General features: G+C 51.2%; 1 protein-coding gene across 1 annotated transcript in view; it reads right to left on the bottom strand.

The window, feature by feature from the left end:
• The window catches only part of GFRA4 (GDNF family receptor alpha 4), a 131,219-nt gene that overhangs the window by 7,777 nt on the left and 104,329 nt on the right, over positions 1-19,113 (bottom strand). The window contains exons 4-7 of the mRNA XM_074951941.1: positions 14,954-15,299; positions 6,220-6,329; positions 4,833-4,967; positions 2,121-2,281 (exon numbers count right to left, since the gene is read on the bottom strand). Of these exons, the coding sequence (XP_074808042.1) occupies positions 2,121-2,281; positions 4,833-4,967; positions 6,220-6,329; positions 14,954-15,299 (752 nt within the window). The remainder of the gene's footprint in view (positions 1-2,120; positions 2,282-4,832; positions 4,968-6,219; positions 6,330-14,953; positions 15,300-19,113) is intronic.

The following is a 19,113-nucleotide window of genomic DNA, read 5'->3' on the forward strand; positions in this document are numbered from 1 at the left end:
TGTGGGACAGCACTGGAGGACTATCCGCAGACGACTGATTTTGCCCACATCCTCACTGCAGAGTGGGTGGGTTCCAGCCTGCGTTGAAGTGGAGCCCAGGCTTTAACCTGCACCCCCAGCCTTGTAAACTATTCTAGGCTTCAGGTACCTCCAAACCAAGGTGAAAGGCTGCAGGGAGAAGGCTGTAGCCCATGGAGCCCAAACAGGGACCCCAAGAGAGGCACATGATGACCTCTTTACCACATGAGCTTTACCTCACCTGCTGAATTTCTAAATCTGCACAACGCTTAGCAATGACTGTGGAGGCCTCCCTCCCAGAATGGCAACCCCCTTACCATGTTAACTGGTTAACAATTAACTCACCTCTGACACGTCCCAAAGGCTAAGCTGGCTCTGTCCCTAATAGAGGGGACGTACATCCAGAGTTAACCTGTAGAGGGTTAGGGGTTATTTCCCTCTCTTCCCCGGTTGGCTAGCTTGCTCTGGGGGCTCAAGGGGTATTTCCCCTGTCCCACCCGGCACCATGGCAGCTAGGGGCAAGCTGGCATGGATGGATGGCTCAGGGTTGCAGGCCGGAAGAGCTGTGCAGCTTTTACTATGCTCTGCCAGTCTACTCACATGTCCAGACAGGTGCCAACCTACTGGTGGCTAAAATAAAATCAGCTCCCCCACCATCTCAAAGTGTGGGTCACTGGGCCCCAGTGCTACTGCTTATTCCACTTTAGGTGTCTTCCCCTAATTTCAGACCGCAATCCAATTTACAAAGCCCTCCATAACTCGTGTATAAACTTCAAACGGCACAAAAGCCCCTCACCACCACCTTCTTGCAAGATTCAAAACGACAGGGTCGAGGAGTTTGGGCTAAAACCCAGAAGAGAGCCTGGGTTAACTCTGCAGTGAAGAGACACTCCCCAAGAGGAGAACAGCATCTTTCTGGAAAGCAGGGAGAGGTCCCACATGCAACTCAAAGTCCAAATGCAAAGGGAACTGCTGGTAACAAGCTAAGCCAGTTCTGTGTGTCTCTTCAGGAGGATGCAAGTACAAGCCAAAATTGTGGCCATCTGCACTCTGGTGCAGATAAATAGATCTACATGTCAGGGACAACCTGCAAGGTCCTGACAAGCCCTCAGTGCTGCTGCAGCTTTATTTCAATCTTCTCCGCCTCGGCCACAGGTAGGAAGTGGCAGGGGCTTGCTGAGTGACCGAGGAGTTTGACATGCTGGGCTATTGCATGGCAGGGGAAGTGTAAGTGGGAAACAGGGCTTCCCAAACTCTGCATTGTGGTTCCACTGAGCCTGAAAGACAGCAAAGGACAGCTGGTCCGGCCCACGTTGCTGGAGCCCAGTCACCAGGGAGCTTCTGCTATCTGGCATGCAGCGAATCAGGGACACTGTTGTTATGTAATGATGAACTAACTTAATAGTTCTAGGACTGTAGTACACAGTAAACCAGGGTTATCGTTTATTTAAATAATAATCATTGAATATTACTGTCATACACAGAGGCTACACTCAGCCTAACAATAAAATACTATTAATAATTTAACAATATTTTTCTTGTGTCTAGAACCTTTCAGTTGAGGATCTCACAGTGCTTAATGAACATTAATTAACGGTTGACATCCCCAGGATAGAGCAGTGTTATTCCCATTTTACCAGTGGGGAAACCGGGGCAGAGTGGTTCAGTGACTTGCCTGAGGTCACACAGCAAGCCCACAGCCGGGCCAGGAATAGAACCCAGGAGTCCTGACTCTCAAGCCTCTGCTGCCCACAAAACTATTAACATCACTTACTCCTATCAGGACATAGACGCACGGTGCACGTAGCAGGTGACAAGCTCACCAGAAGAAGAGGAGACGAGTGAGGACAGCATGGCCTGATGGTTAGAACTGAGTTTATTAAAAGAGCTTATAAAGGAGGAGGGCTTGGGAAGGGCCTGAAGGAGAAGGGCACGGTGTGGAAGGGGGGTCAGGGAGTCTCAGGTGAGTGGCAGGGGCCGAGTGTAGAGGGTGCAGAGGGCAGCAGAAGGAGGGAGCTGAGGTCCAGGAAGCCGAGGGGGAGCGTGAATTTGCTGCGAGCGCCAGTACAAAGGCTCCGTGAGCTCCTCGGTCTAACCCCTACCTTGGTGGGCTGGAGCCGCTCAAAGATGTTCCCTCTGAGGGTGGTGGCGGCGGCTCTGTTGGAGTTTCGCTCCTGCTTGTACATCTGTGTCGTCGGGGGCACGGACGGGGCCAGAGCCGCGTTCAGGTACGTCCCATTGCCGAAGGCCAGGATGGCGTTTTCTTGGCGAGAGGGGGAAGAGCAGTCAGAGCAAAGCTCTCGAGGAAAGTGTTAACGTTCCCCTCCCCCGGCCCCAACCTCTCTCGCTACCCCCAAACCAGCGCCTCCCTCCCCAGAACAGGCTGGGCACGGACCAGCCATCGCCTCCCACTGCTGCTCCTGCCAGCCCTGCCTCCCTACCCAGCGCCGCCCTGTCTGCCCACCCATGTGCCCTGCCTCCACTCGCGGGCGGGCGGGGAGCCGCAGGGCAAGCAGGCCGGTGGGGACAGAGCTTCCCAGCAGGGTGTGGGGGACAAAGCCACTGAAGGCAGAAGTTGCTGCCTGGCCCTGCTGCCCCAGTGGCCAGGAACTCTGCCCCCTCCACGCAGAGTGCGCCTAGGGGCTCCCTCCGAGCATGGGAGAGGGGTTACCCCATGCAGTGTTCTGTCCCCCCTACGGTGGCTCGGCCAAGGACACAGGTTGATGAGCCCACTATGGTCTTGGCTCTTTTCACTCAGGCAATAGCGGTTCGGGCCCTGCTGCCAACACCCCACCTGGGGCGAGCCGTTACACCTGCCAGACCCCAAGAGCCACTGAGCACAGGACAGGGAGCCAGGAACCCCTGAGTTTTAATGACCCAGTTCCCTCTGTGACCCCGGGCCAGTCACTTACCTGCACTGAGCCTCAGCTTCCCCTCCCGTAAAAATGGGGAGGACTGTCCTGGGGGGTGCCGAGAGGCCAAATTCAGTCAGGTTTGTAAAGCCCTTTAGAAAGGCTAGGCATGGTCTCCTGGACTCTGTGGGAGTGCGTAAGTTTGGCAGCCATTTCCACTGTCCCACACAGCCAAGTCCCGCGGGCAGTCTGACCATCAGAGCCAGCTGTGGATGGGGAGCGCCCGGTAGGCTGGGTTCCCCTTGTCTTTTCCCCAGGTGGAGTCGCCTACGGAAATGTGCAACATGCTGGCACCCTGGCATCCCCCACCCACTGACCCCAGTGCGTTAGACCCGGCGATTTCAGCCAGGAGTTAGGCTCCTAAATGCCTTTGAGGATCTGGGCCTAAGTGACTCCACGAGGGGCTGAGCGGAGGGAATCAGGCCCTGGGGGCTAACCTAAGAGCGATACTGCATGGGGCATAAAATCAACATGGAACCTTCCCTCTTTCCTAGGCAGAGCAACGGGGGCCGGCGTGTGCTGAGCAGCAAGGCGATCGCTCACAGCAGAACGTATGCAGTAACATCAGGGCATAATGCATTTACAGCAGCGGTTATCCCAGCGGGGAATGGGAGCTGTGGGCCCTCACGGCGTCTCGAAGGCTCAGGCTTTGTATGGGAGCAGCTCACGTGGGCCGCTCAGCCCGGCAGCCAGCTGCAGATTCTCTCCAGCGAGAGGATGCACAGGATTCCCTCTTAAACATGCACCACGCCAGACCCTGCCGTCAATACATGGCCTCGCATAAAGCCCTCTGCCCGATGGTGCTCTGCGGCTTCACAGCCCAGCGGCCGCCTCCTCACAGGTCCTGACGAGAAGCCACCATGCAGACTTGGTGATGCGTTCGTTATCTGAGCACAGGACGGCTGTGGTTTCACGCAGGATCACGCTGATGGGAAAGCCTGGCTGAGAGAGGAGAAACATGCAGCCCTCTCCGGCCAGAGCAACAGCAGCGCAGGAAAATGCTGGTGAAGTTAGTTTCTCTTGGCACAAATGTTCCCCCTTGTCGGGTTTTCTCAAGCGTGATAGTCCCAGGGCCTCGCTGGTAGCTGCTGGATGGAGCGCATGTCATCTCAGGATGCTGATGGATTCTGACATCTTCAGCGCTTGTTGTCTTTTCCAGGGCTATAAAGACGTTTCTAGCCAGCCTACATAACTCAGACAGCCTCGTCTCTCACTTCACCTTCTCCGAGCTGTGTCGAGGGGTAGGACATCCATTTTACAAAACAGTCCAGCAGGCGGTGCGCTGGCCAGGGATAGAGCAAGCCCGCTGAGCTCTCCTTGGGGGTTCTTGGGCTACAATTTAAGTGTACTTGTAACTAGTACAGGACAATGGCTAGGACACCAGACTGGGAGTCCGGAGAGCAGGGATCCAATCCCAGTGCTGACAATGCCCCGCTCGGTGACTGGGGGAGTCACGTCACGTCTCAGTTCCCCTCCTCCCCTTTGATGGCTTTGTCTATTTAGGGCAGTGGCTGTCTCTCGCTAGCACAGTGGGGCCCTGATCTCAGCTGGGAGTACTCGGTGCTCCTGGAAAACTCAGAAGGGCCAAAGTCCAGCTTGTCTAGCGTGGATGTGCCGGAGCTGAGAGGGCACTGGGAACCCCAAGCGACCCTCGGGGCAGCTGTAATTTGTCTGGGCAGCACGAGGACGAAGGCTAGCCGTGCCATGTGCAGCACTGCTAGCCTGTAGGGGACATGTCTGGGGGCGGGCAGGCACAGGTGATGCTCTGACCGCTCCACCTACCACCCGGCAGGTGCAGAGCTGGTGGCAGGACCTCCTTTCACATGGCCTTTCCGTCCCCCTTGCGAGAGGCACCCAGGAGCCCCCCAGCCCTACAGTGGACTTGCCCCATCTGATACTTACGGAGGCAGAGGTTGTCGGTGAACAGGTGCAGAAAGCTCTCGCACTCCTCCTGGCGGTTGCCACTGGCATTGCAGGTGCACCAAGGCGCGATGCTGGCAGTCGAGTTGTCGATGTAGTTCGGCGTGATGGGACTACCTGCCAAGAAGGACGGAGCAGGGTTGCTGTTGCTGGAGGAACCAGCTGAGAACCAAAACCACACGGGCTCCCCAAAGCAAAACTTCCCCCACTCAGCCACGTTCCTGTGGGTTCCACGCTGCTCCCCTTAGATCTGCCAGGACCTCTTTCCCTTTGTGGTTGACCTGCTAAGAAGTGGGGAACCTTGCTTCTTTCCTGGCCATGTTTCCAGGTTGATTCTGCTCTGTTCACATACCCAGCACAGCCCACGGTTAGAGGCCAGGGTGATGCACTCAGCTAGTGACATTACACCCTCACTTCACTCCCTGTGCTACAACACTGTATGTCTTCCTGGAGTCCTTAGTCTGCCTGGTGTGTAGCCCTGGGGTATGCAGCAGCCCTAGACTTCCACAGTCTTGTTCAGACAGAGAGACTTTGCCCATAGCCATGGACAGGTCAAGGCTCCAGTAAGGGAGGATTAATACTGAATGGCTCCATAGTCTAAAAGTTCAGGATATGCCCAGACTAGCCTCTCCTTCCCATTTCCCTAGCCCACTTCCCAGGCTCCACAGCGGTCAGCTGGCTTTTCCAGACTGAGCCATGCTATACTGAGAGCTCCTGTCTCAGGCCTGAGCCAAAGCCCTCTGAAGCCAATGGAGGGGCGTGGAGGAAGGTGGTTTACACCTAGCTCCACCACAGCGGCTGTGACGTGATTGGCAGACGGGGTCTGCCAGGTGACCTGGGACTGCCAATCCATGGACGCTCAGGATCTGGAAACATGGGGGAGTGGGGACTGATGTTCCAAAAATATGCCACGCTTGCCCTTATTCTTTGGGAGCATTCAACACGAAATCTTTAAATATCTTGATATCATGTACTGTACACTACACGGAGCATGGGCAGGTACCTCTCAGGTGGTGAGGATTAAGGAGTGACACCTTTTCACCCATTAGGACCAGACCTGGGATCTGCTTCCTGGGTCCCTTTGAGTCAAATCTGCTTTTTCTGCTGACCCACCCAAGTGACTTGTTACCCGTTAGCCTTGCAGAGCCAGCGCAGTGATGGGAGAGCAAGCTGGATTCTCATCTGGCTCATGGGCATCCTCACCGGGATTGTCAGAGGAGCTCTGATTGCAGAATCTCTGTTGTCAGTGAGGATGCAAGAGGCAGAAGGGACATGGAGCGTGCTCATTTGATCTGGACCATTGCCAGCCGCTCAGAATGGGAGGTGAGAGAGAGAAGAGGAGAAACAACTGAAGGGCACAGCCTCATACCTATGATTCCTGTGTATGCCAGCAGACAGGCAGCGTAGTTGTCCCTCCTGCAGCCAGTCGCAGACTGCGGGGAAGGCTGGCAGTTAAACTGAAACTCTGCATATCGGGACCTGCATTGGACAGAGAGCGTAAAGGGAGATGTCACCGCTACTTAACTTGCTGCATTCACTGCACTTGCATATAAATAGGCCCACTGATATGCTCGCTAACTTATGTCCTAAACGACCTACAGTGAATAGCTAAGAACGGCCATACTGGGTCAGACCAATCTTCTGACGGTGGCCAATGCCAGGTGCTTCAGAGGGAATGAACAGAAGAAGGCAATTATCAAGTGATCCTGCCCCAGTCACCGAGTCCCAGCTTCTGGCAAGGAGAGACTTAGGGATACCCAGAGCATGGGGTTGCATTCTGAACATCTGGGCTAATAGCCATTGATGGACCTAACCTCCAGGAACGTCTCTAATTCTTTTTTACCCCAGTTATAGTTTTGGCCTTCACAACATCCCCTGGCAATGAGATCCACAGATGGACTGTACATTTTGTGAAGAAGTTCTTCCTTTTGTTTGTTTTAAATCTGCTGCCTATTAATTTCATTGGGTGACCCCTGGTTCTTGTGTCATGTGAAGGGGTAAATAACACTTTCTTATTAACTTTCTCTCCACCATTCATGATGGCATTGATCTCTAGCATATTGCCCCTGAATCATCTCTTTTCAAAGATGAACAGTCCCAGTTTTTTAAATCTCTCCTCATATGGCAGCTGTTCCATGCCCCTGATCATTTGTGCTGTATTTCTCTATTCTTCTTCCAATTCTAATATTTCTTTTTAGATCATCTGCAAACTTTCCCATCTCACTGTTTACCCCTTTTTCCAGATCGTTTATTAATATATTGAACAGCACTGGTCCTAGTACAGATATTCCCCCCTCCCCCCGTTTACATTTCTCCACTTTGAAAACTGACCATTTATTCCTACTCTTTGTTTACTATCTTTTAATCAGTTACTGACGCATGAGAGGACCTTCCCTCTTAATTTGCTTAAGATCCTTTGTTGAGGAACTTTCTCAAAGGCTTTCTGAAGGCCCAAGTACAGTATATCATACTTGGATCACCCTGGTCTACATGACTGTTGACCTCCTCAAAGAATTCTAACAGATTGGTGAGACATGATTTCCCTTTACAAAAGCCGTGTTGACTCTTCCCCCAACATATTGTGTTCACCTATGTATGTAATAATTCTGTACTTTACTATCATTTCAACCAACTTTCCAGGTACCGAAGTTAGACTTACTGGCCTGTAATTGCCTCTGGAGCCTTTTTTAAAAAGTAGGCGGTACATTAGCTATCCTCCAGTCATCTGGTAAAGAGGCTGATTTAAGCGATAGATTACATACCACAGCTAGTAGTTCTGCAATTTCATATCTGAGTTCCTTCAGAACTCTTGGGTGAATAGCATCTGGTCCTGGTTGTTGGGGGAGAAGGCATATTTAGGCCTGACAGAAGCCAAGATTTTAAGAGTCTGTTCTGATAATGTTTAACAGTGTAAGCATAAGTAGAACTGCCTATGTGTAAGAAATTGCAGAATAATCATGTTTGTGAAACCAAGAGAAGACAAAGTGACTAAAAAGCTAGATGGAGGGGTGGAATTGGAAGAAATTTGGTGGTCTTAGAAGGGACAGAGGCAGAGAAAAGGAGATAAAAAAAGAGATATAGGAACTGTATAAGGAGCTGGAGCTTTGGGAACTTCAGCATTTGTTCATATGGATATCACAGTATTGTGGGAGGAAAATCAGAAAATGAGATTTCGGTTACAGAATCTGTTAAAGTTAAATAAACAACAGAATGAGGATATAGGGGAGGATTTAAAGGATATTCAGGATTTTACGATAACAGGACAGGTGTTTAGGGAAGTCGAAGCAGCAATCAATGAAATGGGAAAAATCCTGAACCAACCTCACGTATCAAAGGCGATTTACCTGCTCATGGGATGGCAGCTTCCTAATACAGGAGCTACACAGGTAGGACAAAAGGAAATTCAAGGTGGGGAAGTACCTAGGTTCATAACCGAGAAGATGCTAGAACAATGAACAAAAACAGAAGGAGCTTGATGCAGGGTTAGGCGCTGCTCAGTGGTCTGTTATGCTGAGAAAAGGTGCAAGCTTGATGAAACATGGATTCTTTCATGGATTGGGGGGGGGGGGGGGAGAGCTGGAAAGCCCCAGATACTTCATGTTGTTCCAAGAGGCATGATACCTGGTTATGTCATTGTGATGTACTGCAGAGTACGTTGCCGACATGTGGGTCCATATGCTGGCAAAAACCCCAGAATTGCACAGTAGAGACGAGGCAACGGGGACAAAGTCAAACCAAGGTGGCAAAAGCTGGAGAAGGCAAATATTGTGTACCCTGTTGGGTCGGGCACTTCCAATATGGGACACAAACATATTATTATGACTGGCCAATGTTCTGCTTAGATCCAAGAAAGCTTACCCGAATAGAGGGCAAGGCAATTTTTCCCAGTTCCCCAGCATGAGCTCCACAATGTATCAGCTGGTGGCCCCCTGACTGGTACTGCCCTGAACAGCTAAGCCATGTCATACCACAGTTGCATTAAAATGTGCAGGCCTTAGCGGAAAGACATCCAGAATGTCTGTGGACCTTAAGGCAGGAGAGTCGAAATATTCCACGTGACATGGGATCCACTGGGAAATGGGCCATGGTAGGAGTTAGTATACGATATTGGGGAAAATCCGTGAGTATGCAGGATACCAATGGGCTTTGTGCAAGTCAAACTAGCAGTGGTGTTAATCGCATCGATTTAGAAGGACAGGAGCTTGGTTAGGCAGCTGGGAAGGAGAAGAGTATATGAAATGCAGGCTTTGATGAAGCCTTAGAAAGGATTTTATGGCTTCCCAGTGGGGAGTGTAGGCATATTTAGGCCTGACAGAAGCCTGCTGTGGATTTTAAGAGTCTGCGCTGATAACATTTAATGGCATAAGCAGAACTGCCTATGTGTAAGAAACTGAAGCATAATCATGTTTGTGACAGCAAAAAAAAGAAAGTAACTAAAAAGCTAGAATTGAATGATTTGAACTAACGCTAAACCTGTACTGGTGGGTGAGGAGAGTTAACATGGAAATGAGAGACCAATACATAACAAAAGATAACCGAAAGTTATAAATAAGTTTGTATAACAAAGGAAAGTTGAAACTAAATTATCCAGTGCTGGAGGCAACCGTGATGAGATTATTCCAATGAGTTTCCTATTGGTGAGAAATTGATCACTACTTGCTGAGTGTTTTGCCTTAATAAAGATTTGTTAGACCCTTCTGCTGAGTAAGTGAATCTCAGTCCAACACTGGTGACTTATTACTGTTTAATTTTTCAATTTGTTCCAAAATCTCTTCTGACACCTCAGACTTGTTACCTAAAAAGAATGGTCCTGGAATCTCCCTCACATCCTCTACAGTGAATCCGGTTAAAAGAATTCATTTAGCTTCTCCGCAACAGCCTTCTCTTCCTTGAGTGCTCCTTTGGCATCTCAATTGTCCAGTGGCCCCTCTGTTTGGCAGGCTTCCTGCTTCAGATACACCATTTTTATTTTTGTTGTTGGTTTGTGTCTTTTCTAGCTGCTCTTCAAATTCTTTTTTGGCCTGCCTAATTATACATTTACACTTGACTTGCCAGAGTTTATGGTCCTTTCTATTTATCTCAGTAGGATTTCACTTCCAATTATTAAAGGATGCCTTTTTGTATCTAACTGTTGGTTTTTTGTTTTTGGTTTTTTTTGGGGTGGGGGGGAGGCTTTTACCGTTTTGTTTGATTTGGGCTATGCCTTTAGATTGAGCCTCTATTATGATGCTTTTAAAAGGTTTCCAAGCAGCTTGCAGGCACTTTACTCTTGTGACTGTTCTTTTTAATTTCCATTTAACTAGCTTCCTCATTTTTGTTTACTTCCCCCTTTTGAGGTTAAAAGCTACTGTGGTGGGTTTGGCATTTTCCTCCGTATAAGGATGTTAAATTTAACTGCATGATGGTTATTACCGAGCGGTTCAGCTTCTTGGATCAGATCCTGTGCGCCACTCAGGACTAAATCAAGAATTGCCTCTCTCCTTCCAGGTTCCAGGACTAGTTGCTCCAAGAATCAGTCATTAATGGTGTCTAGACGTTTTCTCTCTCCATCCTGTCCTGGGGTGACATGTTCCCAGTCAATATGGAGATAGAAAACCCAATAATAATGGGGGATTTCAACTGTTTTTGTAGCATCTCTAGTCACCCTGAGCATTTTTCAGTCACCATCACCAGGCTGGTCAGAAGTTTATTCCTACTGCGATACTCGTACTATTCAAGCATGGAATTTCTATCCAGAGATTCTGTGGTACTGTTGGAGTCAAAGACTTTTACTGTATTTGACTCTACACTTCCTTTCACCTATAGTTGCGGTGTCCCCGCCAGGCTCAAGAAGGCAGGTTTCCACTGCCTCATAAGGCTACATCAGCTCCCATCAGTGTGAGCTGCTGAAAATGGCCAAACAGACCCAGACTCCTGGGCCAGGTGACCCTCCCCTTGCCAGCTCCCCCAGGCGAGCAGAGACCCTTGCCAGGTGACTTTATTGCCAAGGTGACCTCTCCCCTGAGAAACTAGCTCTCCTGGATAGGAGCTCTCGTCTTTTCTGGAGTGATTACATTTCAGTGGTCAATCGTTTTAAGTCAATGACACTCTTTTGTTGTTCTTTAGCCACCAGCTGGTGGGATTTCAGCCAGCTTGGACGTGGCCCATTTCCAACAGTTGACAAGAAGGGGGTGAATATCAGAGGGAAAATTACTTTTTGTTCTGTTAACGAGACTCACACCTTCTTGTCAACTGTTGGAAATGGGCCACATCCACCCTAATTGAATTGGCCTCATTAGCACTGACCCCCCCCCCCTTGGTAAGGCAACTCCCATCTTTTCATGTGCTGTATATTTATACCTGCCTATTGTATTTTCCACTCCATGCATCTGATGAAGTGGGTTATAGCCCACAAAAGCTTATGCCCAGATAAATTGGTTAGTCTCTAAGCTAGCATGTGTGTGCACAAGGATTGCCGAGTAGCCGGATCACTTTGAATTCAAGGGGTTATAGCTGGGTATAAAATGGGGTTAACCTGGTATTATATTACTCTGTTTCTTTAAAGAGCTGTGCTTTTGTTCATGGCTCTCATTTTGGTTTCTGTGCCTTCTGCAGACTTTGACCGGATCTCACATTTCCTTGCTGCTTCGGACATTGGCTCCAGAGGATACATTTATTATCCGTTCGGAGACCAACGAACTAGCTAATTAACAGCTGTGCTACTTTAAGGCTGTGAAATCGTTCCCATCCTCCAGGAAATCAACACAGTCCCCTCTGCACCTCCCTTTCCCCATCAGCCTAGCTTATTTGTGTTTCCCCAGGGCGGGTAACACTGCTAAATTTCAGATCCACTGGCTAGCTGTGTGAAATCCTATAGTACCTGGAGTAATGGCTGCTGGCTCCCCTGGTTTGCCATTTTCAGATAAAACTTAAGCCAGAGGGTCTAGCCACTCAGTCATTAAAATTCCTATGGTGGAAATTCCAGTGTGGGGAATTATGTTCTGCTCCCCCTGCAGTTTCAATTGGAGAAATTATTTGTCATTCCTCCTCTTTAAAAGCCAAGTGCTTGGCATTACTGCTGCAGGGTGGTTAATGGGCTCTACCCCAGAAAGAGCTGCAGCAGGGTGGGTAAAGTAACTCTCTCTCTCTCTCTAATCTGTAAAGTTCTTTGAGAGCCTTAGGGATGAAAGTAGCTATAATGAAAATACTAACTAACACACACACACACACACGTGTTGACACACCTACCCACATACATATAGTGTCCTTCATCTAAAAGGATTTTTTAAAACATAATTTCACCCTCCCCATACTGCCATGAAAGAGACACTATCATCCCCATTGTAACTGATTTGTCCAGGAAGTCACTGGCAGAACTGGAAATAGAACCCAGGAGGGCCAATGCCCAGTGTCGTGATCCAACTACTAGGCAGCACTGCCTCCCAGGAAGTGGCTGGCGTTACATCACACACAAAGTACCAGCATTCTCGACAGGGAGAATTTTACCATTGCCGGCTCTTTGGTTAAGTTGGAATGTATCCATTTGATTGCTATCATTAATTATTTACAGTGCAGCAGTGCCCAAGCATGGACCGGGCGCTTTCAGCCACATGGGATGGCACATTCAGTCTCTAATGGCAGATACTGTACCATAGGGGCGAGATGCGAACCAGGAGGCTAGATGAAGGGGATGTGGGGGGAGGGGGGGAAATAGGGTTACAGAAATTGGGCCACACGGTTACATGGTGGGTAGGGTTCCCCATTAATTACACAACTACCCCCACTAAAATCCCCTTCCAGCACAAATAACATTTTGTGTTCATTTTATTTGCCTTCTAATTTTGGGGCCTTCGGAGTACACTTGGGTCTTATTTTCAAGCTTTTCTTTGTAGTCATGAAGGCTGGAGACTTAGCGTTCATGAATAAAAGTGAGATTTTCATGCAAGCTTTGGATTCCAGCAGATGGGGCTGTCCAAAAGCCACCACCAAGTAGCACAACACGAGCAATAAAATCGCAGGAGTTGGCAACTCTGAATGAGGGGACAGAAGTTGGTCCCCGCTCTGAAAAAGCTCGGGATGCCATGCGCGCACCTCTTTGCCCTCCAAGGGCACGATTACGCTGCAGTCACAGGGTGTGATTGCAGCTCATGAAGACATCCCCGAGCCAGCTTAACCCAGCTCGCCCAGGTCCCAGAACAGTAAAACGGCAACATGGACTTCAACTCTGACTGTTGTGGCAAACTGCCAGTACGATTATGATGGGTCCCACACTTCCTCTTCAGGGGGGAGGACTTTCAGGGCACAGTTTCCTGCCCCTGAACTAGGGTATTTACTGTCCCACTAGTAACCCAGAGAAGGGTAGTGGAGAGGGAGGGACCCAGGCCCACCCTCTACTCCAGGTCCCAGCCCAGGGGCCCTAGGGATAGTGGTAAACCCCTTGAACTAGTGCTTCCTTCCCCTGGGCTACTTCCCTCTCCTGCCCTTCAGCTTGTGGGGCTTCCTGCCCTCCCTCTGCACAAACTGGGTGCCTCTTTACCTAGGGTCTATCTTCTAGCCAGCCACATCACTCCTCCAAACTGCTCCAGCTCCTCCCAAACTGCTCTCTGTTCCAACTCCTTCCCCCAGTTTATTGAAGCAGGGGGGTTTTATCAGGTGACTGGCTTCAAGTGCTCTAATTAGCTTCAGGTGCTTTTAATTAATCTATAGAAACCTTTCTTCCCTCTACAGGGAATAAGGCTTCTCCTCATCCTGGGACTTACATATCTCTCCTATATCACGCTCCTGCTGCCTTCTGGCCACGCTGTATCACACTGTTCAAGCTTGTGCAATTAACTAATTACTAAGTAATTACTTGGGCAGCTAATCCATGCTGAAACTCATGCTGCTTCAGCTTCCCTGGCTAGCTAGATTCAAGGTAGCTCAGGGATGTCTACTCAAGCTTTGATCGCACTCCAGGACTGCAGCGTAGACACATAAAAGCAGCAACTCCACCAAAGAGCTGGGGAAGGCATCTTGGAGCAGGGATAAACCTCCTTGAAGAAGGCAGCTGTGGAAAGCCTGGCACACATCGTGCATCGTGGCCTTTCCAGCGAAACTTTTCTGAAGCTTTGTGGCTTTTAATAGAGGTCTCTGGAGAGAAATGACAAAGGGACCAAAACCAACCCCTCACAAATTATTTTTGGCCCAGGAAAACTCAGTAGTTTCTCTCTCTCCTCCTCTCTCTCTCTCTCACACACACACCCTGCCCATCCTTAGCAGTTATTTCCCATTCTTCATAACAGCACCAGCGAGAACAACACGCGAGTTCCGGCTCTGACTTCTCTTAGCAGGTCCATAAACAGACGCCTTGAGACTGAGTCCAATCCTGCCAAGGGCTTCTCAGTCAAGAGCCATTTTCTGTGACCAGGTGCTGTCTCCCTTGCCGATGCTGGTAGGGTTAAAGGTGGGGCTGGAGATATAGGCAAGCCACTGAATGGCCCTGCAGTCTGCGACGGTTCCTGAGGACCCCCACCCCATTTGCTAGTGATGGGTACAGTGTGCACCCCTCCCCATTATCCCTCCTGGTCACACACAGGAGCTCAGCATCTGGTTCCTAGTGAGGCTCTTCCGTCCTGTTTCCCTACACAGAGAGGTGGTGTTGCCTAGTGGGTAGACATGTGCCTTGCAGTCAGCAGGCTTCAGCACTGCTCCCTGATTCACTGCATAACCTCGGGCAAGTGCTTGACCTCTTTGTTCCTCAGTTTACCCCTTAGCGGTAACAAAGGTCAAATGCCTGCTGAGAGGCTTAGCCGGCAGCGCTTGTAAATTGCTTTGGGATCCTTGAGACAACAGATGCAATTAATACAGCCTGACATTAGTTTTACCTCCCACCTTTCCAGCTACCATACCTGAGGCAAAAGGGGGACAATCCAAGGGATTTGCCTCAAGAATGCACCATGAGCATCTCACCCTACGTTTGACCCTGGGCTCCTCCTAGCCAACCCTTTGCTTTAGCCCCTGGAGCAGAGGGTCTCACTTTAGGGCCTGCTTCAACAATGGAGTGACTGGAAGGACTCCCCTCAGGCTTCAGTGGGTTGGACCAGGCTCTCCATGGGGTGGGCCCCACTGTGCTGCGTGAGTGTTACCTGCAGACGTAGTTCTCCCGGCAGGAATCCAGGGGGGCCAGGCAGTTGGGCTTCTCCTTGGCCTCGTAGGAGCAGGCAGGGACAATGGTCTGCCGGCGGCGCTCGGCGCAGGCGGTGTCGTCGCAGGGGCAGAAGAGCAGCTCGTGCGTGTACTCAGGGGGCACGCGGTCGAAGAACTTGCGCAGGGCCTTGTGGCACTTGGAGCGGTTGCAGGCGTCGGCCCGGGCCAGGCGCCGGATGCAGAAGGAGACGTACTCCGTCCTCAGCCTCTGGCACATCTCATCCACGTTGCAGGCCTTGGCAGCATCCAGACAGCGGTTCACCTGCGTCACCTCATTCTCGGAACCTGCATGGCCGGGAGACCCCAACAAAGCTTAGCGTGGGCCTTCGCAACACCAGCACCCGAGGGGCCACCAGCCCTCGGAGGACAGCGGGGCTGCCCCCTGGTTAACCCAGAGCCCGGGGAGCAAGAGGAGCTGGGATTCACCCAGGGGTTAATAATTTAGCCCTAACGAGGCTGTTAAAAAACTCGCTCACTTAGCACGTGCAGTGGGGGGCACTGTTCCAGGAAGGAGGGGGAGTTTCTGGTCACAGGCCAGGTACGGGCCAGGTTAAGACTCTGGATTGAAGCAAATATCACCTCCCCAGCTGTGCTGAGAGCCCTCATCCCCACTCCGCCTGTCCCCCTCACTCCGATCTTGAGCTGGCAGTGGAAGCAGCTGTCACCTCCGGAGGGGGAAGGAGTGGCTCCAGCTAGGGAGGCAGGGCTGCTGCCAGAGAGGAGATGGGTGAGAAAGCGCCAATCAGGCAGCAGGTGGGGGATGGACTGCTGGCTATCCCAGACTTGGCAGTGCCAGCCCCCATGCTCCCCTCCCCCAGCCCCTGCAGGCTATCCCTGATATGTGAGTTCCAGCTCTCCCCCAGCTAGCCCCCGTTGATTATCCCTGGCCTGGCAGTGCCAGATGCTTGACCCCTCTGACTATCCTGGACCTGGCAGAGCCAGCTCCCCACACCCCTGCTGGCAGTACCTTTCCTGGCATTGCCAGCTCTGCCTACTGGTGCAACATGTCATGGCTACGCACACACGCCAGGCTTCTGCAAAATCATGCGCGTCGCACCACAGACCGCTCGGGAAATTTCGCTCCCCCAGAACCCCACAAGTCTAAAGCTTTGCCCTGTTCCAGGATCTCAAAGCATGTTGCAAACATGAAGTAAGCCTCACAACTCCCCTGCGAGATGGAGAAGCACAGCTGCCCCCCACCCTCAGATTACAGAGGAGGGGCACCCAGGCACAGGGAGAGGAAACAAGTCATATAGCGAATCAGTGGCTGGCAGAGGTGGGAGTGGAACCCAGGCATCCTGGCCCAAGCTGCACCCCAAGCCACGCCACATGCCCCAAAAGGACAAATGAAGGCTGTCTGCAAATATTGTAAACTGGTCAAAAAGTGACCTCCTTAAGATTATTTGTCACAAAACTTTACACTCTGTGGCGCCTTTCAAGAGAGCATGTCCAACTGCTTTCCAAGTGATTTGATCAACTCTGCCCCTGCCAGAAGTGCTGTGAGGGAGACTAGGGCACGGTGGGGCCTGAGCCCGTGAGCACTGAAGATGCCCGTGAATGTCAGTGGGCTATAGATGATGCCAGCGGTGGGTATCTGAGGAACAGCACACAGCAGGATGCAGAGGAGTTCTTTACAAAGAGTGCTGTTTCCTGCCCCTTCCTCGGAAGCATTTGGCCACTGTGGAGGTGGGATACTGGATTAGATGGACATTAGGGCTGATTCAGGCTGGCAATTCCTCATCCAGAACCTACTACCACTAAAGACAAGTGCAAACACTCCATTTGGGTAAGCCAGTATTTCCGAAGGGTGGGCTGAGCCCCTGGGGTGGGGTGGGTCTCCCAGGACTGGCCAGGGCTGTGAGAGGCGTATACATTTAGGTGGGCAGGCCTGTTACAGTGCATTGCAAGGCACAAAGGGGGCGTGACCGGTATCATTTCCCCAAAGGGCAGCTCTAGCTGGATGAAATCTTTTGCCATGGACTTCAGTGAGGCCAGGATTCCCCCCCACCCCCACATCATGACTGGCCCTTATTTCTGTGACGGGCTTAACGAAAGCCCCAGTTCTCTGCGACTCTGTGCTAAGAACGCTATTTCAGACTATTGTGCCCTCACTGGGAGTAACGCACGGGGCTGGAGTTTGTGGAGACAAGCAAGGCACGTGTTTGTGGCACAGTAGCACTGAAAGGACCCATTCAGAATTAGAGCCTCACTGTACTGGGTGCAAGGTCCTTAGACACCCTCATATCTGAGCACCTCCCCACTGTTCAATATATTAATCCTCACCACACCCCTGTGAGGCAGGGCAGCACTATTATTCCCATTGTATAGATGGAAAACTGAGGCACAGAAGACATAGTGACTTGCCCAGGGTCACCCAGGAAGTCTGTGGCAGAGCAGAGATCTGTGCCCGCATCTCCTGAGTCCCAAGCTAGCATCCTAACTGCTCAACCATCCTTCCTCTCCCACTGGCTGTAAAAAGCGCACCATGAAAGACAGTCCCTGCCCAAGGCCCTCACAATCTAAACAGGGTCAAGACCCAACAGGGGCCTGCAGAACACAACGGGGTGGGAGAGGTGGGAGCCTGACAGAGACAAGCCCGCAAGGTCACATAGCTTCATAGCAAAGTGCACAAATTAGAGGCATCAGAGTCTTTCATAAGAGAAGAGCACAAGAGAGACGGGTGGCTTGGTAATAGGCCACCTGCCCAGCCATTAGCCGGAGGATGGTGTCGCAGCTGGGATGACTTTGAGAAAGGTTCTGACGGAGGACAGGGTCGTGGCTGTGTAAGTTGGTTCCCACGCTTGTGGGGCAGCAAGGGAGATGTTGGTTTGGGGGAGAACAGGGACGAGCGAGTGAAAGAGGCTGCCGTGCTGGCAGAACGAGGAGCGGGAGGTTTAGATGTATGGTAGCGTGGGAAGAAGCCAGCAGAGGGTAGCCTTGAAAGGTGGAGAGTTTGCGGGAATTTGAGTGCAGATCAGTTACAGAAAGAATCTGTTCCTTCCCTGCCCCCCTCGTCCGAGAGCAAGGGGGCTGCTCGGTGAGGTCAGGAGCAGGTCAATACAGAGAGATATTTCTCCACGCAGCAGGGAGCCAGACTGTGGGATCTGCAGCTTCCAAAAGCCAGAGGGTCAAAGAGTGGAGCTGGTTTTAAAGAGAGGCTGGAGAACTTCATGAGCAGCGATAACATCCGTAGCTAAACAACCTCAGCTAAGTTCATCTAACCCCATGCAACAGTGTCAAATCACCACCCCAGGAGCAAGGAAGGAATTCTTTCTGCCTGTCTGGATTATTTTTCTGCCAGCTTTAGCTTCGGGTCCTGGCCAGGATAGTGGACTGGATGCGCCCATTAATCCCCACTTTTAGAGGTACAGAGGTGAAATGCCCCAGGTCACACAGTCTGTGGCAGAGCGGCGAGCAGACCCCAGGAATCCTGACACTCATCTAGTCTCCTGTTCTAACTACTACCCTACACCATCTCGCCACACCTGGTTGTCGTTACACTGTACAGTCTGATAGTTACATCAGGCCAGTTGTCTATTCCACTGGACAAGTACAGCACCGTCAGCGAGCTTACCCCTAACCAACACCCAGCCCTACGAAAGTGCCATGACCCAGGCCCGGTGGGATGAGCCAGCTGGCAGTTGTGTCTCCACAGCTCATTTACAGTTTAGGATGTCTACTGGGATTCCATGACAACCATATGCTCGATTGGACATCCCATAATCCCTGCTGCACAGTTGCTAGGGAAGGCTTCTGGGGCGCTGCATACTCCAGCATTTGAGAGTGGAGGAGGCTCAGGCTTTATGACGTGCTCCCACCCCGGAAGCTGGGGAAGGGACCACCCTGTATCACATATGAGCGGAGAAGGGAAAGACCACTCCCCCACCTCCTCAGACGACATCCAAGGTCAAGGCTGGGAATGGACATGGGGCCTGAGGGAAAGGGGAGAGTTTGCTAGAGGTGGCAGAGAACGGGGGCCAAGCCCATGCAAACTGCAGTGACCTAGGTCTGGGAAAGTTACTGGCTCTGGACGGGATCACAACCTAATCCCACCCTGATTTCAGGTGTTGTAGCCATACGTCCTACCCGATCGGAGCCA

Source organism: Natator depressus, chromosome 4 (assembly GCF_965152275.1).
Source record: "Natator depressus isolate rNatDep1 chromosome 4, rNatDep2.hap1, whole genome shotgun sequence".
Classification (NCBI taxonomy): domain Eukaryota; kingdom Metazoa; phylum Chordata; order Testudines; family Cheloniidae; genus Natator; species Natator depressus.